Source organism: Xiphophorus couchianus, chromosome 1, assembly GCF_001444195.1.
Source record: "Xiphophorus couchianus chromosome 1, X_couchianus-1.0, whole genome shotgun sequence".
Classification (NCBI taxonomy): Eukaryota; Metazoa; Chordata; class Actinopteri; order Cyprinodontiformes; family Poeciliidae; genus Xiphophorus; species Xiphophorus couchianus.
In genome coordinates, this window is record NC_040228.1 from 11,188,621 (window position 1) to 11,214,937 (window position 26,317).

General features: G+C 40.7%; 1 protein-coding gene across 1 annotated transcript in view; it reads right to left on the reverse strand.

The window, feature by feature from the left end:
* Positions 1 to 26,317, reverse strand: part of LOC114148132 (forkhead box protein J3-like) — a 95,565-nt gene that overhangs the window by 2,855 nt on the left and 66,393 nt on the right. The window contains exons 6-12 of the mRNA XM_028023137.1: positions 25,452 to 25,553; positions 17,702 to 17,860; positions 12,973 to 13,177; positions 10,152 to 10,388; positions 5,483 to 5,584; positions 1,865 to 2,116; positions 796 to 897 (exon numbers count right to left, since the gene is read on the reverse strand). Coding sequence (XP_027878938.1) covers positions 796 to 897; positions 1,865 to 2,116; positions 5,483 to 5,584; positions 10,152 to 10,388; positions 12,973 to 13,177; positions 17,702 to 17,860; positions 25,452 to 25,553 — 1,159 coding nt within the window. The remainder of the gene's footprint in view (positions 1 to 795; positions 898 to 1,864; positions 2,117 to 5,482; positions 5,585 to 10,151; positions 10,389 to 12,972; positions 13,178 to 17,701; positions 17,861 to 25,451; positions 25,554 to 26,317) is intronic.

Genomic DNA, 26,317 nt, shown 5'->3' on the forward strand with positions numbered 1-26,317 from the left:
AGCCTACTTTGAAAAAAGGACACTAGAGCCCACAAAAAGACCCCTTGTGGGGCGATAAAAAAAAAAAATAAAATAAAAAATAACAAAACTAGTTGAGTCATAAATAAACCACACCAATGTTTTAATAGCAATTTGGGGGTTTTAAAATGGTAAACTTTGTGTTTGAATTCAACTTGCTTACACAGTAAATATGAGTTGTTTCGGGATGTGCGGGAGAAACTCAATGCTGGTTAACATTCTGGCTTTATTGGCTATTCACACACTCTCAATATTGGTTTCGGCCAATTAGATGAAAGCTTGAAAGGAACATGTGGCTTATTTGCATCGCCAACACATAACCCTCAACCCACGCGGACGGCAGCTCGTTGGAAAAAGAAATCCCAGCCCAGGTCTGACTCCCGCCCTGTGTCAAATGCTCACCTATATCTGGTGGAGAGCTGGTGGAGACAACTTTTGGTGTTGGGGTAAATGCTACAAGAGGAGAAAAGAGAATTCTCCACACCTTCGAGCAGCAAACTTTCTACAGAGCAAAACACAGTGGGGCTGCTTATGTGATCAGATTCTCCAAAACACAAATTCCCTTTTTACTCACAAAAATGTAACCATTTTGTTCCATGTAACAAAATGGTTACATGCTAAGACATTATGCGCCACCAATTGATCGTTTTTGTTTGTCTTAATAAAAGAAAATGTCTTTTTAATGAGACAAGCTTCTTTACACATGTTTGAAAAGCCAGCACTTTGCTGCATTATTACACCTTTAACAAGTTTCTCCCGTCCCATCAGAAGAGTCACCTGTCATGCTGGGCGCCGTGTTGCTCATTGGAGGCATGTGAGGGTATCCTGGTGGGCCCATCAGAGAAGAAATGTTCTGTCTCGAGTCCATGTACATGTTCCCTGCGAGAGAACAGACAAAAGGGCAATGACTAACTGTCAGATTAGTGTACCAACTTTCACACATTCATCTTTGCAGAACACAAGCTGTTACTGAGCATTTCGCGTACACAACTGCACTGCCATCTTATGCTGGATAAGTAGTACCAAAACTCTGATAAAAAACAGTCCACTCACCTCCACATTCTTACTAGAGTCGCCTTGAAACTGAAAACCGCTATAATTTCTTTGCAAATGTACAATGTTAAGTGGCGACAATTGCTCACTGAGCAAAGAGAGAAAAGGATTTAGCTTCAAGGCTTGCCAGCAAGCACATGAAGAGATGCCCCTGAGCATTATACTGAATGCATACTGTTAGGGGCTGAAATTAAATAGGTGGTAATGATTGAAGGCACGTTTTTAATAAGGTTTGAAGGTACAAGTATCTTCTCCTCTAAAGCTGATTAAACTTATCTCTCTGATGATTTACAAGGGACATAAAAGTATGCTTTAGTGGGTTTAAACATTCACATGAATATCGTTTCAATTCCAATATATGTCTTTTAGAGGTAGCGCTGAGCCAATTCATAGAACACTTCAACAACAGCATGACTAAAACAACACGAAATATGTTCCAATTTATTTCTTTTGATGCATTAAAATTATGTATGAGACATGTTTGACAGAGATAAAATTGTAATTTGCATCAACAAGCTATATGCCAAAGACCTTACTAAGATAAGATAAAGGATGATGCTGGTCTTGCTTGAGATGTTTTTTTCTGTTTATCCATTGCAGACATAAAAAAATGTCTTGTGTCCATTTTACTCTTATTTATTTGTAAATCTATTTTTCTTTCTTACTTACATTTCTACATTCTCTACTTTCTCCCAACTTCCCTTTACCCTGACTAGTGAACTCACCTCCACACACACAAAAATGATGACGTTATTCACTATGTGTTCGTAGAAACGTGGTTGTGTGGGCCAACCTGTTCCAATGTGTTGGTTGTGTTGCCCATGCTGATTGTGGTGGCCGGGCTTTGGGTGCATGGGAGCAGGGTGCTGCGTTGCTGACGGCGCTGCTGGGTGTTGGACCTGAGGTTGTGGGTGGGTCGCGCTCTGAGGTGGGATGACCCCTGTGGCTGTGAAGAACTGGTTGATTGAAGAACACAGGTCAGCCATCTGAGTGGCATCGAGGGTCCAGTTGTTGAGTTCGGCTTGCCTCATGGTCTCCTTCAGAGCTGATCGAGAAAAAAGCGGAATTGACTGTGATGTCCTGAACAGAGGAGTACCTCAAGGTTGCGTGCTCAGCCCAGCCATGTTTGCCCTTTTGAACAATACGTGCATTCACTTCCAACATGGATCAGCATATAACCCAACAGTGACATTTGGGAATGACAACTGTGCTGCGATTCATCTATAATAACAATGGGATCCAGTTTAGGTTCAACATCTGCATAGTGGGTTTTGGACAAAAACCTGATACTACACACTTAAAATAAACACAGAAGGTTTTTCTAGATTGAGCAAGTCTAATTAGATCGCACACTCTTCATCATTGCATTAGGTGATAAGATTTGGTTCCACCAATCTCTTAGGAACTTGCATAACGATGTGAACACTTAGACTCTGAACATTTCCAGCCTAGTGAAGAGAGTCAAGCAGTGAATTTTCTTTCTGAGAAAATGAAAACGGGTCGGTCTATCGTCAGAGCTGCATACAAATTTAATAGGAACACAAAAGAGAACATCTTCTGGCAGAGCAGCAAAGTGTGGCTCACACAGGCTGCCCTACAGATAACAGAGGAGACCTCTTTCAGGTGCTCAAATCTGCCCAAAAATGTTGTAGGGGCGCCACTTTGGACCAGCGCATGGGTCAACCACCTGCTGCAGAAGACGAAGTTGATCAGTTTGAACTAGACTCACAGAGGTCACTTTCTGTTTGCTCTCCTTTCATAGGGAAAAAAAGCCGTGACAACTCAAACAAGATGAGGAGAAGCTTCTTTTTACCAAGAATTGTGGCCTCCAAGAAAGTATGCAGTGGCTCTTAAAAGAGTTTGATCTTCTGTTATGATCACAAGAAGTTGGAACTTTGGTTTTTGCTTGCTTCTGGTTTGATCGTGTCCTGGTTCTTTTACTTTGATTTTGCCTTTGTTCGTTTCTCCTTGTATTTAGATCTTGGTTTATTATTTATTGTGCATTTAGATTAGGTACCTTGGATTAATGTTTTTTTTTGTTACTGTTTTTGTTGGTTTCAGGGTTTTCCCTTTGTTTAACTCTATTTTCTCTTTTCCTCTCACTCGTCATGTTTTTCGTGTGTATTACTTTCTCCGTTGTTCTGCTTCATCCACTCCCAGTTCTTCCAGTGATTATCTTTGTAAGATCTTTATGTTCTTTCATCAAAACTTCTCACTGTCCACTAAAATTCTCAGCGCCCAAGTCCTCAACAAACTCATTTTCAGGTCTTTGAGATATATGAAATTATTATTTTTGACATGTATCCCTTACAATTCAACCAACACCAATTTTCTCAAATGTCTCTGTCACGTACAGTACAGACCAAAAGTTTGGACACACCTTTCTAATTCAATGGGTTTTCTTTATTTTCATGACTATTTATAAGGCAAGAAATCCCACTTATTAACCTGACAGGGCACACCTATGAAGTGAAAACCATTTCAGGTGACTACCTTTAGAAACTTACCAAGAAAATGCAGAGTGTGTGCAAAGCAGTAATCACAGCAAAAGGTTGCTACTTTGAAGAAACTAGAATATAAGGGGTATTTTCAGTTGTTTTACACTTTTTAGTTTAGTGCATATTTCCACATGTGTTATTCATAGTTTTGATGCCTTCAGTGGGAATTTACAATGTCAATAGTCATGAAAATAAAGGAAACTCGTTCAATTAAAAGGTGTGTCCAAACTTTTGGTCTGTACTGTAGGAGAAAATGTATATTTGAGATTTTTTAAAAAGCTGTGATAATCTGTAAATATATGCGCAACCCTTCAACTAATACTTTACTAAAACACACTTTGATATAATTTAAGCATTCAGTCATTCCCACCTATAAGCGGAAGCCTTCTCTGTTCGAAAACTTATTTTTACTCATTGGCCTGTAACCCAACTGAGACTTGAGATTTGTCACTTTATTTTTATGCTTTCTTTTTTCCTGTTTATTTTATAGATGGTCAGCGCTTTCTTTCAGCTATGGCTAGTGTTAAAGCACTTCATAAATAAAGTTTATGATGATGAAAGCCTTAGGTTGTAGGCAGGTCAAAATGGCTTCAAAACATATCGTTGCACAAATGTAACAATCAGGGTAAGTGTACAAACAAGGAACCAGTGCTGCACTGTACATTTGGAGAACCATGGAAGCGCACTAGCAAAAAACAGAAGATTTCTTTTCTTAATTGATCAAAAACATGAGATGGAAAAAAAATGGCCAAAATATGACAGTAATACTGAAGAAGCTGCAGTAATTACAACACACACTGGTTATGTCTTATGTGTCTTCTGGTATATTTCTGGACTAAATGGAAAAAATACTTTTCTCTTCTGATGACGTTCATACGCCATCCATTTTCTGTGTTATGATTAATACATAATTTTTTAGGGTTTTTTTTAATCAACTAAAAAGCCCAGCGCCAGCTTCAGAAACCTTAATTTGATAAAGAAAAAGATCTAGCTCGATTGTTCTTCAGTTGTATGCATTATCACCATGTGACTTTTGGAGTTCTGTTGCATTCAGTCAAGGAAGGAAATTACTGAGAAAAAATAAACATCTCAACAACCCTTCCCATGTCGATGTGAATGTGCTTCAAACTTTAATTTAGAAATAGATTTTCTTTTAGTCTAATCATAGAAGTGCCAGTTTCACTAAATAAAAATATACCTACAGTAAATCACTGTGAATACACAGTGAGAGAATAACCAAGTTAATAACACCTGACCCACCGTCCCCTCATCACATAACTGTTGACAGGTGAACAAAACACATAACTGGAGCTAAACCCAAAGCGTCTAATTTTCTATTTCAAAATATATACGCAGAAAATAAAATGTAGTCCAGTACCTTCCCCTAGTCAAATTTATGGACCTTGTCATGACAGAAAAACAGGAGCTCTGTCCCTGATCCTTGGAAGCATGCCACAGAAAGTGAAGGATTGCGTTATGGCAGTGTGAGGGAGGTCAAGCGTTGCAGAAACAGAGAGCTAGCAGCAGCCCGTGTGTTGTAGGACCGGCCTTCTTCATCAGTCCTGTGTGGATGTTTGTTGGCTTAGTGCACTGACCGTGATAACAGGCTGTTACTGAGCTGGGACCTAATTGGATTATTCACATTATACAATTGAGAGGGGGGTGAGGGTAGGTGTGAGACAGCCTGAGTGTGTGTCAGTATGTGTTGGGGTGTGTGCGTGTGTGAGCTACGGCAAAAACAAGTGGTAACCTCACTGATGCAGGATAATGTCATTTATTAAGACAGTGTTATAACTACCCCTGTGCCTGAAGAGTGATGGTACATAAAGGTGGAAACATAATGGTCTAATCAAAGTAATTGATTAAAATGATCAGAATTGGGAAATATTGATGTGTTTGCATGTGTGTGTTACCTTGAAAGGGAGAGAGATCCACATCAGCCCAGTTGTAGCTGGTTGCGATCCGGCAGCTCTCTTTCAGCCAGTCCAGGTTTGGGTACCAGTCTGATGACATGCCTGTTAAAACGCCAAGCAGAAACACAAACCTGATTACTGGACTAATGTCCAGAATTTTAAGTGTTCCATCTCTGAGCTCAGAGTTTATGAGAGTCACTCCAAAATATAGATTTTCTGCTTCTGCTTTCAGCCCTTCCAACACAAAATATTACTTCAAAGCCCCAAACTGCATTAAAGTAATAATTTCAAACTCAAGGATAGACTCCCATGTGTAAACTTTTATGTCAAGCTGAGAGGCATTAATGGAGAAAATCAAAATAAAAAAATTAAAAAATCTAAAATGACACTCGGATGGATGGATGGATGGATGGATGGATGGAAAAAGCTGTACAACAGTACTTTGACTTTTTCAGTCAAAAAAACCCATCATTATTCATTGGCAGTGTTTCTTAATCCGTTTACAAAACTTTCGTTGATAATAATGGGACAATCACAAAGTGACATTTGTTATACAAAAATAATATTTTTTTATAAATTTGAGTTCATGTTCCTGAAATTAAAATTACCTAGGTCAATAAAATCTTAAAACTGGAGCCAAAATGAAGTCTAAAATCAAGTGAACAAATTTCTGTTGAAATAACAAAATGTGTTAAATTAGAATGAAAAATTAAAACATTTACAAAAAAAACTATCTCTGTCTATAAACAGCCACAAGGTGGTATGAGTTCACACAGAAACATTTGAGACGAAAATAAATAAATGGGACTGCAAATGCAGAATACTTTACAGTCATCACACTCCAATTAAATAGCAGAATATCTCCAAGCCATTATGGAGCGGATGTTTTCATTAATCTACAGCTTAAAGAGCAAAACTGGCCGAGAAACAAAAAATGTCTGAAAAGTCCTACTGCTGCCCTGAGAGCTCAGTTGCAGAGAGACAAAGAAGAATAAAAACTAGACAGGAAATATGAGCCAGAAAATCCATGAACAAAAAAGCTGTTTGTACAAGCCCAGCTACACAATATGAAATGCAGCACTATGGGAGCATCATAGGAAAATATATAAATATAAATGCAATAATTCTGCGCAGAGACGATGTTGTGTCAGGTGAATTGCTCTACAACAGAGTGGATGTGAGAAGTAGACAATGTAGAATCACTGTTTTAAAACAGTGAATGAGAAATCTTTACCTTTAGGTGTTTTTGGGAAGCAATAATAAAGCCCTACTCATGCAATATCTTCTACAGTGCCTGAATACCTTCAACCAGAAAATACAATGTTATGTGATGGACCAACATAAATAGTGAATAATTATGAAGTTGTTAGAAAAGGTCACAAAGTTACCAACATTTCTGTACATCTAACCCTAAGAAGTGTTGTGTTAGATTGCTAGATTGAATCTTGCTAGATTGCCTGACATTTCCTACATTCATATTTCTGTTAAGTCTGAGCAGCTTCTCTGTCCCTGCTGAGGACCCCCCCCCCCCCACCATCATGATTCTGCAATCATCACAATTGGGATTACAAGTTCAGGGTGTTGTGCAATGTTTTCCACCACAAGGCTTTTTGACTGTTGGCAAAATATCTTGGTGTCATTTGACCATAGCACCTTCTTTGACACATTGTCCCCTACAAGGCTTGTGGCAAACTGCAAATAGGACTTTTGTTCAACAATGGCTTTCTTCTTGCTACTCCAGCATAAGGGCCAGATTTGCAGAGTACACAATCTTCTTCTTTGTACTCCTCCACGACCCCAGTCGCTAATCCAGAACTGCTGGCTATTTGGCCATCAGCATTTATATCAGCATTATTAAACAAGATTTATAAGTTCTCAAAATGCTTTAAGTACAACTCAAACCACTTTGGAAAATGAATTTGTATGCCTTCAACTTTTTCATGCTGTCATGTGATCCTATCCAGAGTGTTCCTTGGTCTTTACGATGCCGTTTCTTTCCAAATGTCCTCGAACAGACATCTAAGGCTTTCACAGAGCAGCTGAATTAATATTGACATGAAATTACACAAAGGTGTTCTTTTTTCCCCCCCAATTATGTGACCTCTGAGTGCAGCTGGTTTTGTCAGAGTGAAGCATAATTCATGCTTCTTTGTCCGCTCTACTGTCCCCGTCAACTGCAAAGTCTGCACGCTGTAATTTTCATTACCCGTACCTGTCGACATCCATGTCCATCCTGTCCAGACTTTTGTGTCTGCGTTGGATGTTTTCGCCAACACGGATGAAAATAACCTCAGACAGAGGGTGGCACTAAACACACAGCAGATGCATAAAAGCCGCTCAGATCAAATAGAGAATTAAAACAACAATGATGCTTGTTTAAGAAAAAATATATGAGTGATCTTTTGTTTTGTCAGTCTGAATAATTTATCTCACAAATAGGTTGAGGGTACAAAATTTGCACTAATGGCTCTTTTTTTTTCCCTCTACATATGCACACATTAAGTGGATGAGGTAAAAACTTTTCAACAACTAGTCGACTTTTAGGCGAATCGATTCTGTGCTCAGAAGTGACTTGTTACGCTTCACAAAGACAAGTCGCAATCACGTCACAGAAAAAAATTATTTTTCAAAGAAAATGAAAGATGACAAACTGGTTTGGAGAATGCCAGGTAGTTTGAATTGTATAAACAATGTGTATGTAAATTATCAAAAGGGTAATGCAAACCCTGGCAAAGGCTATTGGCTACGCGCAGCCTGTGACATGCCGGGCTCTTTTTCATCCATCCAACTGATTTTCAACATGATCAGCATCACTCTGCGTTTTGAAGCTCCTAACAAGGCAGCTTGTGTTTCTAAGACGTCACAGCGACCAGTTGACTCATCATGTTGGCCAAGACTTTAACAAATATGAAGCCATGCAACCCCACATGGCTTGCCTTTAAAGTGGTCTAATACCGTCACACTTTTCAGACTTATATCCTCTTCACAACTAGGGACTACTTTGTGTTGGTCTAACGTATAGAAACAGCAAAAACTTCTTATTTTTGACATTATTTGTAATGTTTAAAGCTCTTTATTAACATGTCAAAAGCAGTTGAATGCAGATTAATATACTGGATTAAACGGGATTATTATATTGGGTTTTGGTTCTATTGCTTGTATTTTCTGTCTTGACAACATATACCATGAACACCATCCTCGGCCCGTAGGGCGGTGCTTTGCATTTTCACCAAAATCAACCTTTCAGCGAGTGATCTCAGATTGTGTGAGGTTGAGCTACCTCGAACTGATGGTCAAAATGCTGCAACATGCTCGAGCAGAGATTTTCCACTTCCAACGCTGTGGGTTTTCATAAAAAAAATTGACCTCACAAAACATTGTGTGTCAACAGTGCATCCCAAACTATTCCATGGAAAACCACAAGTCTTTTATCACCTCCAAAGAGACGGAGGTGTGTGTTTTCTTAATGATGCATTCCTGGGTTGAGGCTTTGTGTCTTATTTGACAAGTTTATAACAACTACCAGATGAATGATGAAAAAAAATAATAAAACACTGGTGGGAATGTTTTCAGAAAGGAGAAAACAGTCTATAAAAACAGTTGAAATTGTGAAAATATTTAGCAAAAAAAAAAATGTTGAAAAAGATGGTGAAACTCTTTAAAATAGCACAAAATTACATAAAAAGGAGAATAATGTCAAACAATTAAAAAACACTTAATTAGCTTTTCTGAAGTAAATTAACAAAGTACAGTTGTAGTAAATAGAAACACTGACATCAATATATTTGCCTAAAACATTTCAGTATATTTAAAATCAAACAATTTGATTTGAAAAAAAAATGTCAATATTTGGACATCTTTAATGAGCCACTGATGGGCTGATTGTTTATTTTCTTACATTTGACACCATCAAGTCAATATCGAAAAAGCTCCAAAAAGGCACCTAGAAGAAAATTGTGAGATGCCTTGACTTCAGATTTCAAAAATATTTCAGGTAAAAATAAAATACAAAAAATCTGCTGTTGTTAAAACTGACTGAGAAAACATTTAAGAGTGGAAAAACAGGACTGTCCTGCAACAAATTCATCTAAGCTCTTTGCATTTTTTTGAGTATAAATTAAAATTAATCTCACACATATGGGCATCTGCAAAAAAATGTTCAAAAGCATAAAATAAATCTCTGAAATACAACTTACAAACCATGTCAGAAAATTGAAAACTTGTTTAAGAATACTGTAAATAAAACATTCCACTTGATGTAGTCCCTGAGGGCAGAGATTCATTCATATTTTACACTAAACATTCATAAATATGTAGATTTTTTTCCACATTTATAAGAAAAGAAAAACATTCCCAAGCTATGATTGGTTGGAAATGATTGAAATAACTTACATGAAAGTGCTATGGTACCTTTGATTTCACAAGCCTCATATCTGTGCAATATCATTCAGCTTCCAAGTTTGCACTCAAGTGCTTAATTTCTGTGTCAACTGTGATATATTTGACATAATTTTCTCTTTTTTTTTTCAACAAATTGTACAATTCTGCACAGTTAATGCTTATTTTACTTTATTCCTGCATTTTATGAGCGGCATTTTCCTTTATTGCCACACTACCTTGTCCCTAATGACAGTAAAATGAAAGCAGGAATAGGCGGTTATATTCTCACCTGGAGCCTGGACAGCATGACTCTGGTGGGAGAGAGAGTTGTGTGGCCGGTGCTGGCCATGCGGCCCGTGCACCTGGTGCCTGTGAGGGGACAGGTGAGGGTGGTGGGCGTGGTGCGACGCCTGGCCGTGGTTGTGTTGGTGGCGGTGGCCAACGCTGCCTCCTGCACCCGGAGAGTGCTGGTAGGAACAGGCTGTTCGGGCCTGCTGGCTGGAGTCATTCGGCATGCTCATCAAACCTGACACAATAAAGAGAAAAGCTGGGATGTAAACTGACTGAGAGGTTTGACTCTTACACTGTAAAAATACATTCTTTCTCAAGCATACCTGCCCTGACTTCTAAAGGCAATTGTGCTAGATTTTATTTTGGACTGTCAGATTAAAGGGGGTTCGTTACAAATGTTTGCCTCTTTTTAATTTTGTTTTTTCATGAACAACTTTGTTTTGCGTCCTTTTACTTCATATCCATTCTCTACTACCATAAAAAAAAAATCATAAAATTTAAGTTTGTGACTGTAATGCAAAATTAATTGAACAATTTCAAGGTTTTTTTGGAAGACACTGGATAAATTACTGCTCTTTTTTTGATAATTAGTTCTTGAAACATGACCTAAACAGCAGAAACAAATATAAACTATCCCAGGCTTGTAGCCTTATTAAGAAGGGGAAAACAATTTTTACTTCTTCTCAAGACTGGCGCCTTGAGAATCTTACTTCTCAGAGACTTTAATTACTGACAGTATTGTACAGTGCAGCCCATACCACCATAATGAGGTCACGCCAGTGGCTCTCTTGATGTTCCTGCTCATAATCTCCTTTAAACGCACACAACCTTCCACATCAGCTTATTGATTCTATCATTCCAGGGCAGTTCTCAGCTCAGATTCCTACAAAAATTAGCCGCTGAAGAAAAACTAAACTGGTTTGTTTCTTGGTAGTTTCAGAATGTATTTCGGTTGCCTTGGACATCCCCATGTTCACTTTGCTTTAGATGCATTTAAAACTTAGTCAAAGACGCCAGTCAGAGTGAAATACCCAAGACACTGCCCAGTGAATGTGGAACTACTTTCTGTCAGATGCTTTATTCTTAAAAGAAAAATATAGCAAAAACTTCAACTTTTCTTCAGCTGTAAGTTTAAAACTTCCCACCCAGTTTCAGAAATGACCTTCATGAAGATGACAGTTTCAAAACCAGTTGTAATTTAGAAGCTAACCAAGTCTACCTATATGTTAGTCAATTTGTGCAAGTGATTTTTTTTATCTGCTTTATACTATCCACTTACAATAGAAGGGTTTTTGAAGAAGGTCTTTGCTGCGTGTCAGATCAGAGCTTTACATAATTATAACAGATTCTCTTGTTGTTACATGTTTGAGAATACAGACACACTGTGCCTTGAAAAAGCATTCACACTAGTCACAAAGTGGTCCATAACAGTGAAATGAAAAGGATAACTTAACAAAAAACAGTGAAGTTTGACATGCATTTATAATCATTCCCCACGTTACTCTGATACTCCTGAGTAAAATGTTGCACAATAAAGTTAAATTAAACATCAAAACATGTGGGAGAAAGGTTCTGCGCTCAGATGAAATTTTCTGGCCAAAATACAAATAGCTATTTGTGGAGGAAAAATAACACTGAACATCACTGTCAGGACAACATCCCCACTCTGAAACATGGTGATGGCAGTAGCATGCTGTGGGGATAGTTTTTTTTTAATAGGGAAGATTTTCACAGTTTCAAACAATTACTCTATTTATCTTTTATTTAATGTGCACTATCTTGGTTTGTATGTCAAATAAAATAAAACACAAAATACATGATTGTTTGTCTTTGTAATGCGTGTGAAAAATTCAAAGGGAATGCTGAAAAGCTCTCTGAGTCAAAGTAAATGTTTTCATCTTTCTCTTTTAACAAGTTTGTTGGATTATTCAGTTTATTTTTTTTAACCAAGACAGATATTGTTTGTGTATATTTTGACACCGTAAGTCAGATATTGACTTGCTGAACACATTCACTTCACAGTTATCCCTTAAATCATTTATAGTCATTCCATATTTCACAATCTGCACTGTAATAAAGTTTATTTTTTCTTTCTTTATTTATTTTTTTTATCGGCTGGTATTTTCATTGTCTTATTTTATGTGCTTGTGATCACCCCTGACCACTCACTGCTGGGGATCCAGTCAGACGGTGAGTCCAGACAAGCAGTTTTGCAGAACTCAACAGAGCGCATCAATCTCCCTCAGTTACAACTTCCTGAATGTGTGCGGGGGGGAAAAGTAAGTGAGAGGAGGAAGGTGATAGAGGGGTGGTAGGACGGTGTGAAGGAAGGAAGAGAGGAGGGGGGTCCAACAGGGAGAGCGCCTTGTGACCTGAAAGCTTCAGGAAGCAATTAGTGAGATGCTTCACAAACTTTAGAACCAATCTAATTAGCTGCTATCAAAGCCGAACTCCTTCCACTGTGCTGCTAAAGATGTGTTTTTCCTCCTGTTGAATTCTTCCTCTTAATTGCCTTTACTCGTTTGACTGTGCGAGCCATAAAATGCAGATATGCGGAACAACAGATTGTTTGTTTATTTAAATACAACAGAGTAGGAGTAGCGAGTGGTGGAGGTTAATACTGAAACGCCCGCTATGAAAGCAATGTTAAATTGACTGAATTTCAATGCGAGTTAAAGCGTGCCAGTTAATTATGTGCATGAGGGCTGACAGAGGTTTGCGATTGTTACTCCTCTCTCTCTCTCACAAACACACACATCAAGTATTGTGTACTGTTGGACAGGCTGGCATCAACAACCCGCAGTGAGGCTGACACTCACCTTGTTGTGAAAAGGACTGCTCAAAGACGCACTTGTACAGGCTGCGGAAAGAAGCGCTGAGGTCCTCGAAGTCGGAGAAGCAGAGCTGCTTGTCCCGCGACTCCGGGACTGGTAAACCGTACTGGGGCTGCTGGGGCGGAGGTGGAGCCTGGGCCGACTGCTGAAGGCTCAAGGACTGAGACGAAGGCTCTGAGTGACTGCTCACCTTTAGAAAGACAATGAAAGATGTGAACAAAGTGTTCTTAGAAGAAAGAAAAAAGAGGAGGAAGAAAAAGAAACCTGTGGATGTAGTAAATATTTAAACACTGACAAAATCTTCTGAAAGTCAGATCAGATTTTGTACAACTGAAGTGATACAAAAACAAAGTTGCTCTAGGTGAAGGAAAAATAAACAAAGTGTTCCAGACACAAAAAAAATCCATTGTAGTGTATAGATATTCTGGTTTCCAAGGACTAGACACGTAGCCTTGACTATTCAGTCACATTTAGGTTTTGAATCATCAGTAATCATTTAGTGTTGGTTAACAATAATAACAATATTAAAAACACTGACAATATTATTTACAATAACGAGATACTGAACTAGTTTGCATTTTTGCAATAGAATTACTTTATTCATGAATATCTCATGAAATGAGACATTCATATTTTTTTTTCTTCTTTTTTGATGGAATAAGTGTTTCAACCTTTGAAATACATCCATCAATGTCCCTCTAATTTATTGAAATGAGAACTAATATCAACATCAAGATTTTACTCAATGGTTAAAAGTAAAAGTAAACTTGGTCTATGAAACCTTTTGGATGACAGAAATATTTTCGATCCTAATCCTTAAGCAGGAATTGTTTAGTCTGATTTGAAGGTCTTTGGTTTTCATGGGCAGTGTTTGTCTAAAATTGTTACTTGTACGGATGCAACACTGTGAAAATTCTGGCCGATATCCATATCTGACAAATATCCTGCAATCCTGTGCTGCGTCCATCACTGCCCAAACAATACCAAGCACTCTGCCTTCCTGAAACACATGAACAAATGTCTACAAAATGTGAAGAAACATTAATTGTTAGTATTATTGCCTAGTTTTTCTTCTAAAACCTACTAATACTGTATGTTAAAACATGACTGACATTGGCTCATTCAGGATTTCTGCTGCTTGGGTAACACAAAATATTTTCATTTTAAATAACTGAAACACAACATGTTTTTATTTTTAAATAATTCTGCTGTAAACGTCTTGAGGTGCACATTTAAACTGCATCACAGTTTTCCGTCTTTCACCAGGTCATGCAGGTGAGGCCCGTTGTCATTTTGACTGGGAGAGATGCTGTGCAAACCAGAAAAGCAAAACTATATAAAAGTCCAGTTTATTTTAGAATAATAAAAAAAAACAAATTTTCCTTCATCTTGCAAATGTCCTTTTATGACTTGTTTTTAATTCTGCAGTTCACAATGACAATCAAACTTAATTTAATTTTGCTAAATGAAATAGAAAACCAATCATTTTCTTTTCTCCATAAATACACAAAAAAATAAATAAATAAAAAATGAAGCACGGCGCTTCCAATTTTTCTCATTTCGCGGCTGCGGCTCGTCTTCCTCCATCCTCAATCATCTCATCCCAGCTGTCATCCTCCTCGCCATCCAGCCGGTGAACACAAGCAATTTGCTGTGATCAGTGTGCCTCTGCCAATATGAGCCAACTTTCCGTGACGCCATCACCCACACATCTACCTGCACCCGGTAATGGGAGCCTCTCGGTAAACTCCGCTGTCGTGTGTGTGCGATCTCTGCCAACGGTGCCACCGGTAATCACTGTCAGTCAGGAGGATGTCACCTGCACCAGGTAATGAGACAGAACTAACCCCGATCCTCGACGGACTAGACCGCAAATGAGGTCTGAAAGGATGGAGGAGCGGGAGGAGGGAGGGCGAGGGGTGGCCGAGGTGATGAAGGCAGGAGGAAAACAAAAGATGGCCCGCAGAAATGGGAGGTTAACGAGATGAGATTGTGCTGACCTTTTTGCTAATGCAGGTGGGAGGCAGCAGGAGAAAAGTGATTGATGGTAAAAAGGTGAGCAGCTGTTACAAAAGAGAAGCAATAAAGAGCAGTGGTGTTCCCGCTCAGCTGTAAACCCGCATCAAATGTTGTTGAACAAAGCAGCCTTTAACTCCGCGCTACTAAATTTAACTGGACAGGCAGGAAGAGAATAGAAATTTGTCTCTGTGCTGCAGCAAAATAGAGGAAGAACCTGACCAAAAAAAAAAAAAACACACAAAACTCTGTAAAATACAAGTAAATAAATGAAATATAATTAAAGAAAACAAAGCTGCATTCATGCTACTACAATTTTTTGTCTTTAACGTACTGTTTGAAAATGGAACTTTTAGTGACTCCAGAAATGGTGGGACTAAGTCTTGTAAAAAAAAGTTTTCTCAAGCTACAGGTAAGTCTATATTTAATACAAGTTTATGCTGATGACAAATTTTCTTCTAATAAACAAACGTCAGCCTTACTTAATTGGACTGTTCTCTTGGCTTTCCCATTTTGAGCTGTGGCAGAGAAACAAGCCTCCATACAAAGAAAATAAGTCATATTTTAATACATAACATTGACAATAATTGTGTAGAGTAGCGAATTTGGAAACTGTAGGATGATGTGTGTTACATAATGTGCAAACTGAACTTCATAATGGCTTTCAGGGGAAAAAACCTGATTGGTTTGTGATGATATATAATCATTTTATATATGATTGGGTTAAAAATGGCAGTAACATATATTTCAACATAAAGAAAACTGAAAACTTAAAGATTTAGCAGTGAATAACTATTTATGTTCTAAGTAGCAACTGTAATGCACATATTTCTTGCTAAACAGACAAATAAATTATTTAAAATCATCTATGTTTCCCCATGTACAATAAAAAAAAAAAATCCGCTTTCCCTTGTCACAGTGACATGCCAAATGTCATTCTTTCACAATTTGTTGCTGCACAATCCACTGCTGATGCATAGGGTGTCTGGTGTTTGGCTGAACCAAAACATTAAATGTGACTCTGGAAGTGAAACTGAAAAGTGGAATTTATGAACACTTTGACCGTTTCTAGCACGAGTTTGGAATTCACTTCAAGACTAAATAGTTTTTTCTTCTCTTGCTATTTTCTTTAGTTCAATAAACATAATCTGCATCATTTAAGTAGGAGATAATGAGACATTGCTAGTGTCTGTAAAAAAAAATATAAAAAATCAACTTAGCAAACTTAGTAAATCAAGAAAAACTTAGCTTAATCTACCACATGAATGTTCAGATTGTTCCATTAAAACAGCTGTGTTATAAAACTTTAGTAAGATGCAACACAATGCAAGGCTTGGCATATCTAGGAACATCTGATAGCATACTTTCAGGAGGAAATGAACTGACCTGCTGAGGCTGAAACAGATTATACGGACTAGTCTTCATTAAAAAAAAAGGGTAAAAATGTACTGTTAAAAAGCAGAATGTGGCTTTTATTTCTTTTTGCCGTTGTATCAACTGCGACCCTGAAGCTGAGGTTCAAACTGAACCGTGATTTTTGTGTGGTGTTACACATTTCTATTTGAAGTGGGTTGATGATCTTCAAAAACAGTCTGACTGTGGAATAAATCCATACTGCTATAAAAGAAGACACCATTAGAAAGGAGACAGCCAAAAAGAAAGCAACACTTGGTTTTGGTCCACACAGCTGATCACAGTGCTAAGTGGTTGTAAATGTCTGCTGATTTGAAAAACTGCTGAAATATATGGATGGAGATATCCCTTACCAGATGTCTGAAATGTTTCTGCAATACAAGGAAAAATGCAACAACATCCATATTTCTACGCTTGCAGGATATCTTATTCTTTTACTGTTGCCTGTGTTTTAAATAGGTCAAATCTAGAGGGGTCAGGCACCATTTAAATACATCAGAGACGGCACAGGTACATTTCTCACCTGCTGTTTTATTTTTGCATGACAGGAGTGAGCCTCCTTCAAAGCATCCTATTATTTCTCACAGATTTAAAATGCTTTTTGTTGTGTTCAGCCCTGAGGGGTGCAGCGAGGCTGCGCCAACACCACCGGTAGTCTGCTGCAAAACAAAAAACTCAATTTACAGGGTAAATAATATTGCGTGTGATTGCTGTGTTCAACAACACAAATGCATGCGTTTGGACTTTCACCTGCATCGCTGCTGAAATGCCTTCATACGTGATGATTTTTTTTTTTTTCTCAAAATTGCTTTAGCTAAACATGAAAATTTAATTTAGCATTTCACTCTCAAACTTGGTATGTCAATGTAAGACTTTTGAAAACAAATACAAGTTGTTCACTCAAGAAATCACCTAAAAGTGAAAAAAAGGAATCTATTTGGTTTCAAATAGTCATACACGAAGGGAGAGTTTCAGGAGTTAGCTGCAGAAGCAATGCACACATCGTTAGTCGGCTCCCACCTCCTTAGCCGCTAAGGATGCAGCAGACACCTTCGGCACCCACTGAATCACCAAGATGATGTCAGAATCAGGAGGTCACAGAGGGACTGGTTTAATATGGATCGAACAAAATTTCCCAGAGGTCAATGACGAAAAACCAGATGAGAGGTGAGAGAAAATGTTGGCCCAGCTAAGGTGTCTTTTTAATAAGACACACTCTGCGACAGGCGGCCGTCCTCCTGCAACACTCACAACACTAGCAGCCATAACAAAGACGAGCTCTTACTGGTGTGTAGCTGTGCACGTTGCTGCTGCTGCTGACAGCGGGGTTCAGGCTGTTAAGGCTGACAGACGCCAAACTCTGCTCTGAAAGACTGTTGCTCAGGCTACCACCCAGACTCCCAGGACTCTCACCGCCTTCTGCTTCAGGGTTATACAGCGCTACCTAAACACACAAAGACAACAAGGTTTCATCTAGTTCACTCATTGTTTTTAGGGTTTTTTGCTAAATCATCATCAAACTGAGGGGAGGAGCTTAAACATTTGGTTTTTTTTAATTAACACCGTACTGTGAGTTAGAAAAACTATCTAAGTTCATTTACTTATGAGCTTATTTATGTTTTCATATTATTATTCTGTGTTGTTAACTTGACTCCTTTCTTTTGTGGTACATTATTAACTATTTTTGGATGTTTGCTTGGGGGTTAGAAACATTTACACATGTTTGTGTCATTAGCTGCCTGTGAAGCTGATTTATAATGGTCAGCCTTGTGCCTTGACCTTACAAGGCCTTGTGCCCTTGTAAGGGCCACAGAACCCACAGAAGGTTCCAGAACATCCTTTGGTAGAGGTCTATGATCAATTGTTTGTGTGACTGTGTGAAAAAGCCCAACCTCTTTCCTTGTAATCATAATAAAAGGCAGTTGGGGACTGAGAGCCGGCGGAGTTGGTCCCAGACAGTGTTTGACAGCGGTTCTCCGTGTCTGGCTCTGCTCCCCTTTTCTGCAGAAAAGCAATTTATGTCTCTGGTTGATTCTTTGCAGGTTGGGAACCAAAATAGACCCAACACTGTGACTGCAAAATGTAAAAGTGGTAAGTAGTAGCATCTCATGAAGCAAAAGCTATCACCGCTATCATATGTTTTATTTTTTTAAATATAAGAACATTTTTAGTTCTAATGTCAGGTTTCTGAAGAAGAGAATTTTGCCTTGAGAGACAGGAATATGACTGAGTTCTTTCCAGTTGTGGACGATTGCTTACTTTAAAAAGGAAAGCACTTGAATGACATCGAAGGCATCCACGATGATAACCCTTGTGTATCATTTAGTTGTTGAAATTTTATGAAGGGCATAATAAAATTAGTCTTTCCCACTGCCTGCATATGTAAAATTATTGCTCATTTTATCTGTCTAATTTCTTTAGTGCCACTCAGAAGTGGCTAAAGAGGCACATTTAGGCAGAAAAAGATGCTCTATATGAACAAAACTAACACTGAGAAAGCCACCCACACTATGAAATATGGCAGTGGCAGCATCATGCTGTGGATACGCTTTTCTTCAGTAGAGAAAAGGAAGTCAGTTAAGGTTGAAGGGAGGGTAGATGGAGCTAAAGACAGAGCGATCAAAAATTAAACCTGGAACTGGGTCTTCCAATGGTACACAGACCCTAAGAAGTGCAGCCAAATCTACAATCAAATTGCATTGGGATGGCCTAGTCAAAGCTCAGACCTAAATCCAATAGCAAATCTGGGCAAGACTTGAAGTACAAGCGTTTTAGCAAACAAAGTTTGTAGTTGGTAGAGACATAACCCCAAATACTTGTAGCAGTGACCAAGAGGTGTTTCTAAAATGTATTGACTCAAATAATGTAAATGCATGCTCCTGTTTTCAAATTTAGATTTGTCAGAAAAATGACCTTCCACTTCACAATTCTGCACTTCCTTTTTTTTTTCCCATCACATGGATTCCCAATGCAACTCATTGGAGCTTGTGTGAGTAAAGTGACACAATGTGAAAAAGTTGACGGGATAATATTTTTTGCAAGGCTTCGAGTCAAAGTAAAAACAGAAATTAAAGCATTAGTCAGTGCAATTTGTCTTATCCCTGCATCAACAGCCACAATTTTCATGAATTAAAAAAAAAAAGAAAAAGAAAAACCTAACCCAGAGAACTCCCTCTGTAGTGAAAGGAGCTGCACAGCGTAATGTCTCGTGTTGACACATCACAAAGCTTTTTAAAAAGCGGTGCCTCAGAATTATGTTGAATCATGTTTCTCTTGTTTTATTTGACTGTCAGGACTTGTGAGGCAGAGCGTCAGGATTACCTCCGGGCTACGTTTAATTGTAAAGACAAATGTGAAAACATAGCCTTCGGGTGAGACAACAGTAAAAGCTCTCTGGGGCAGCGCTCTACCCTGTGGAAAATCTAGTGGTAAGAAAAACAACAAAAAGAGAGCATTTCTGAGAAGTCTTCCCCAGTTTTAGTGGGTGTGGAGAAATCTGCAGTGAAATAAGATTTAATTCTCCTTACTGTGACATTGTCGCAGCGGGGAAAACCACTTTGCAGTCTCGAAGATATTTACGGTTTGCACAGAAATACAGAATATATATTACAAAGCATATTTGTAGGTTGTATTTTTGATGCAACACAGCTTCAAGTAAAGACATTAGAGTAAAAAACTATCCAATATGCTAACAACAGCATACCAAGTATCTAATTAAGAATTTTTTTTTTCAGTTTTTCTATGCTTTTCTGTCAAGTAACAGAAATGCCTTTTAAAAAGCAATTACATCTTTTGAGCATAACAGAAAATGAGTGAGAAATTGTGTAAGAGATGAGGCTGTGACACGCTGCTGTGCCTGCAGGACGCCACCTGTCTGGACGTGGGCGGATATCATTGACGTTGGCATCTGCATCATTATCGTCAAGGTCTTCCTCGCCCTGCTCTGAATCATTGTTTCAAAATGTAAAGTCCATCCATCCATCCATCTTCTTCCGCTTATCCGAGGTCGGGTCGCGGGGGTAGCAGCTTCAGAAGGGAGGCCCAGACTTCCCTCTCCCCGGCCACTTCTTCTAGCTCTTCCGGGGGAATCCCGAGGCGTTCCCAGGCCAGCCGAGAGACATAGTCCCTCCAGCGTGTCCTGGGTCTTCCCCGGGGCCTCCTCCCGGTGGGACGTGCCCGGAACACCTCACCAGGGAGGCGTCCAGGAGGCATCCTGACCAGATGCCCAAGCCACCTCAACTGGCTCCTCTCGATGTGAAGGAGCAGCGGCTCTACTCTGAGTCCCTCCCGGATGACTGAGCTTCTCACCCTATCTCTAAGGGAGAGCCCAGCCACCCTACGGAGAAAGCCCATTTCGGCCGCTTGTATCCGCGATCTCGTTCTTTCGGTCATGACCCAAAGCTCATGACCATAGATGAGGGTGGGAACGTAGATCGACCGGTAAATCGAGAGCTTCGCTTTTTGGCTCAGCTCTCTCTTCACCACGACGGACCGGTACAGCGCCTGCTTGACAGCAGACGCTGCGCCAATCCGCCTGTCGATCTCCCGCTCCCTTCTTCCCCCATTCGTGAACAAGATCCCGAGATACTTAAACTCCTCCACTTGGGGCAGGACACCCCCCCTGACCCGGAGAAGGCACTCTACCCTTTTCCGGCTCAAGACCATGGCCTCGGATTTGGAGGCACTGATCCCCATCCCGGCCGCTTCACACTCGGCTGCGAACCGATCCAGCGAGAGCTGCAGATCACGATCTGATGAAGCCAAAAGGACCACATCGTCTGCGAAAAGCAGAGATGAGATCCTGAGGCCACCAAATCGGATCCCCTCAACACCTTGGCTGCGCCTAGAAATTCTGTCCATGAAAGTGATGAACAGAATCGGTGACAAAGGGCAGCCCTGGCGGAGTCCAACTCTCACCGGAAACGAGCCCGACTTACTGCCGGCAATGCGGACCAGACTCTGACACCGGTCATACAGGGACCTGACAGCCCGTATCAAAGGGCCCGGTACCCCATACTCCCGGAGAACCCCCCACAGGGCTCCCCGAGGGACACGGTCGAACGCCTTCTCCAAGTCCACAAAACACATGTAGACTGGTTGGGCGAACTCCCATGCACCCTCCAGGACCCTGCCGAGGGTGTAGAGCTGGTCCAGTGTTCCACGACCAGGACGAAAACCACACTGCTCTTCCTGAATCCGAGGTTCGACTATCCGACGGACCCTCCTCTCCAGGACCCCTGAATAGACCTTGCCAGGGAGGCTTAAGAGTGTGACCCCTCTATAATTGGAGCACACCCTCCGGTCCCCCTTTTTGAACAGGGGGACCACCACCCCAGTCTGCCAATCCAGGGGAACTGCCCCCGATGTCCATGCGATATTGCAGAGTCGCGTCAACCAACACAACCCTACAACATCCAGAGCCTTAAGGAACTCCGGGCGGATCTCATCCACCCCCGGGGCCTTGCCACCGCGGAGCTTTTTAACCACCTCGGCGACCTCGCCCCCAGAGATTGGAGAGCCCAACCCAGAGTCCCCAGGCTCCGCTTCCTCAGTGGAAGGCATGTTGGTGGGATTGAGGAGGTCTTCGAAGTACTCTGCCCACCGGCCCACAACGTCCCGAGTAGAGGTCAGCAGCACACCATCCCCACTATAAACAGTGTTGGTGCTGCACCGCTTCCCCCCCCTGAGACGCCGGATGGTGGACCAGAATCGCCTCGAAGCCGTGCGGAAGTCTTTCTCCATGGCCTCTCCAAACTCCTCCCACACCCGAGTTTTTGCCTCAGCAACCGCCCGAGCCGCATGCCGCTTCGCCCGCCGGTACCCATCAGCTGCTTCCGGAGTCCCACAGGCCAAAAAGGCTCGATAGGACTCCTTCTTCAGCCTGACGGCATCCCTCACCGAAGGTGTCCACCAACGGGTTCGAGGGTTGCCGCCGCGACAGGCACCGACAACCTTGCGGCCACAGCTCCGATCGGCCGCCTCGACAATGGAGGCACGGAACACGGTCCACTCAGACTCCATGTCCCCCACCTCCCCCGGGACGTGTTCGAAGTTTTGCCGGAGATGGGAGTTAAAGCTCCGTCTCACAGGGGATTCCGCCAGACGTTCCCAGCAGACCCTCACAACACGTTTGGGCCTGCCAGGTCTGACCGGCTTTCGCCCCCGCCACCGGAGCCAACTCACCACCAGGTAGTGGTCAGTGGACAGCTCCGCACCTCTCTTCACCCGAGTGTCCAAGACATACGGCCGCAGATCCGATGAAACGATGACAAAGTCGATCATCGAACTGCGGCCTAGGGTGTCCTGGTGCCAAGTGCACATATGGACACCCTTATGCTTGAACATGGTGTTCGTTATGGACAATCCATGGCGAGCACAGAAGTCCAGCAACAGAACACCGCTCGAGTTCAGGTCGGGTGGGCCGTTCCTCCCAACCACGCCCCTCCAGGTCTCACTGTCGTTGCCCACGTGAGCGTTGAAGTCCCCCAGCAGAACAAGGGAGTCCCCAGGAGGAGCACTCTCCAGTACCCCCTCTAAGGACTCCAAAAAGGGTGGGTAATCTGAACTGTCGTTCGGCCCGTAAGCACAAACGACAGTCAGAACCCGTCCCCCCACCCGTAGGCGGAGGGATCCTACCCTCTCGTTCACCGGGGTAAACCCCAACGTACAGGCGCCAAGATGGGGAGCAACAAGTATGCCCACTCCTGCCCGACGTCTCTCTCCCTGGGCAACTCCAGAGTGGAAGTATGTCCAGCCCCTCTCGAGGAGACTGGTTCCAGAACCAGAGCCATGCGTCGAGGTGAGACCGACTATTTCTAGCCGGAACCTCTCGACCTCACGCACTAGCTCCGGCTCCTTCCCCACCAGAGAGGTGACATTCCACGTCCCAAGAGCCAGTTTCTGCAACCGAGGATCGGACCGCCAGGGTCCCCTCCCTTGGCCGCCACCCATCACACAGTGCACCCGACCCCTTTGGCCCCTCCCACGGGTGGTGGGCCCATGGGAGGGGGGGCCCATGTTTCCTCTTCGGGCTGAGCCCGGCCGGGCTCCATGGGTAAAAGCCCGGCCACCAGACGCTCGCCATCGTGCCCCCCCTCCAGGCCTGGCTCCAGAGTGGGGCCCCGGTGACCCGCGTCCGGGCGAGGGAACACCAAGTCCAAGGTTTTCCTTCATCATTGGGGTCTTCGGGCTGCACTTTGTCTGGTCCCTCACCTAGGACCTGTCTGCCTTGGGTGACCCTACCAGGGGCATGAAGCCCCAGACAGCATAGCTCCTAGGATCATTGGGGCACTCAAACCCCTCCACCACGATAAGGTGGCAGCCCATGGAGGAGCTGCCACCAAAATGTAAAGTGATGTCTTAAAAGAGATGTGTTTGAGCTTCTGCTGGAGTAATACAGTGAGTGGAAGCTGACATGTTGAACGTATGTATATTGTGAGAAGTACATCTTTAAAAAAAACAACAAAAAAAACGTTTTCTGTGTTGATTAAGACTGCTCAGAAACAGCTACTATCAATATTAAAATAACTGCCAATCAAGGTGTTCTTGTTGCTTCCTCGAATGAAATATCTAATAAACTGGACATTTATTTTGAGTGTCAATCAATATGTTTGATTCCCAGTAGGTAACTCTAATTAAAAAAAAAAAAAGAAGTTTTTTACATATTTCTTAGAAACCGTCACTATGATTTCACAGTATGATATGAGACAGATCATCTGTGAAAAAACCGAGCTGCTCCGCCATCTCCCTCAGGTCTGACTGCCATCTGCAGAAATACACTGCTCAGTCAGAAACAACCAATCAGAGCCAGGAGGAGGGCCTTAGTGCTGTCAATCAAATATACACACAATGTGTAAAAAAAAAAACACAGTCTGCTTTTATCATCTAACATTTAATCTGATAATTTTTTCTCCCAATTTCAGTAACTCAATTTACCTTTTATTTGCTTAATGCCAAAATAATAGGCAAATAAACTTTTACTAAATGTTTAATATGTTCTCCAAAGTTAGAGGTTTATATACTCTTGATGCTGCCTCCTCCATAGGGTCCTCGGGACTTTTCTCTAAATGTTCAATAAATGTGACTTTCATCAGTTTATAAGACATGTCTACTCTAATTAAGGTTTATTTTTAAGCATGCTTTTCTGAGTTGACTTTTTACAGTATGTAGCTGAAGTAATGCCTTCTTCCTTGCTCAGTGGCCTTTTAAACCTTGTAGATGGTTCACTGGTGTTCCAGGCTTCAGCCAATCAGAATGTTATCCAAAGGTATTTTGCTTTTGCGGTGAGGTTGATTTGAACACGTCATTCCAAAACACAGACAAGGAATTTGTCTCCTTCCTGAACTATATGATGGCTGTACAATCCCACACTATTTACATTTGCTTATTTACATTTTAATTTGCTTATAAATGTTTGAACGGATGAACACAGCATTTGAAAATTTTACCCAAAGGACGAAACAAACCTAAAGTCCACAATTCTCTCTCTAGACTGATTTCTGTTATTTCTTCCACCACATCACACAAGATGTCAATGTGTTTGATGTGTTTCTTTAAAATAGAGCCACAGCTGGGCTTAAAATTAACCCGTATGTGTTGAATTGAGCGATCAAAGGGCTAGTAAGACACGACATCCTCATCTCAGCTTTTTCAGCTTTTTATTTTAGTTAAAAATGGGGAAGTTTGATCTATTTAATGTCAATCTAAAAATCTGATTTTTATACTACAAATCTTTAAAAAAAAAAAAAAAAAAAGATAATTAATAACCTGAAAAAGACATGAAGTTTGAAAATAAAGAGTGAGGAACAGGAAGTGGTAAATATTTATTGTTTTAAATTACTAGAAAACCTGAGCATTGACCAATGTACAGTGAAAGCTTTCTTTGAGCAAAAGTAAAACTGATTTCTTAGTTTAGACAGGAACCTAAATCAGTAGCATGCAGGGCATTTTAAGAATGTTTTCCACAATTATTCATAACTGATTGTCTTGCAACAACAAAACCAATCCCTCTCCTTAAATCTGGACTGATGTCCTACCTTGTTATTTGCTGCACTGATGGCCAGAGTCGGAGATGCGCCTCCTGACATGATGCAGTCCATTCTCAGGGACTCTGACTCCAGGCTGTAAGGGGTTGATGCCTTCAAGGAAGTGCAAATGACAACAGACACAGATATTATTAGACTTTATAGCCCAAGCTGAAGAGGAAATGCATAATTATATTGGTATATAATAAGTTACCTCAGAGTGTTTTCTATACACCCAAGTTACTCTATGTAATCTGTGTTTATGTTTCAAAGAAACATTTTTCTCAAGTCCTGTCAAATATCTAAAGTACATGTGTCATTTTTAATAGTGGAATATACGAGTGTCTCAATCTGTGGAGTGAAATTATGGAACAAATTAGATGTTCAACTTAAACAAATAAATAATATCCTACAGTTTAAAAGCATACATAAGAAATATGTTAAATAAGATTAAAGATGAAGCCATGTCACATTAGGTTGTGGTATACTGTATTTAAAATCTATTGGTTAGATTCAATGAATTTAAACAGACATATTGTTGTAATATTTCTTCAGAAGTCGTACTCATTTATGTAAGTCATTTGTTAGCCAATGGCATATTTATTACAGATGTCCACATGACAATTCAACTCAATTCAAAATCAAAAATACTTTATTAACCCAAAAGGGAAATTAAATCAAGTTTATTTTTCATTTAGGTTATTATTAAAGATAATTTATTATACAATTAAAATATTTTTTTGTACTCTGAAGTATTGAAATAAACTTGCATTCATTCATTCAGTAACAGAATATGGTCAAGAAAAACATTTTTGGATATTGCAAAAACTAAAACTGTTTTGTACACTCTGCTCAACTAACAGTCAGTCTGGGCCCTT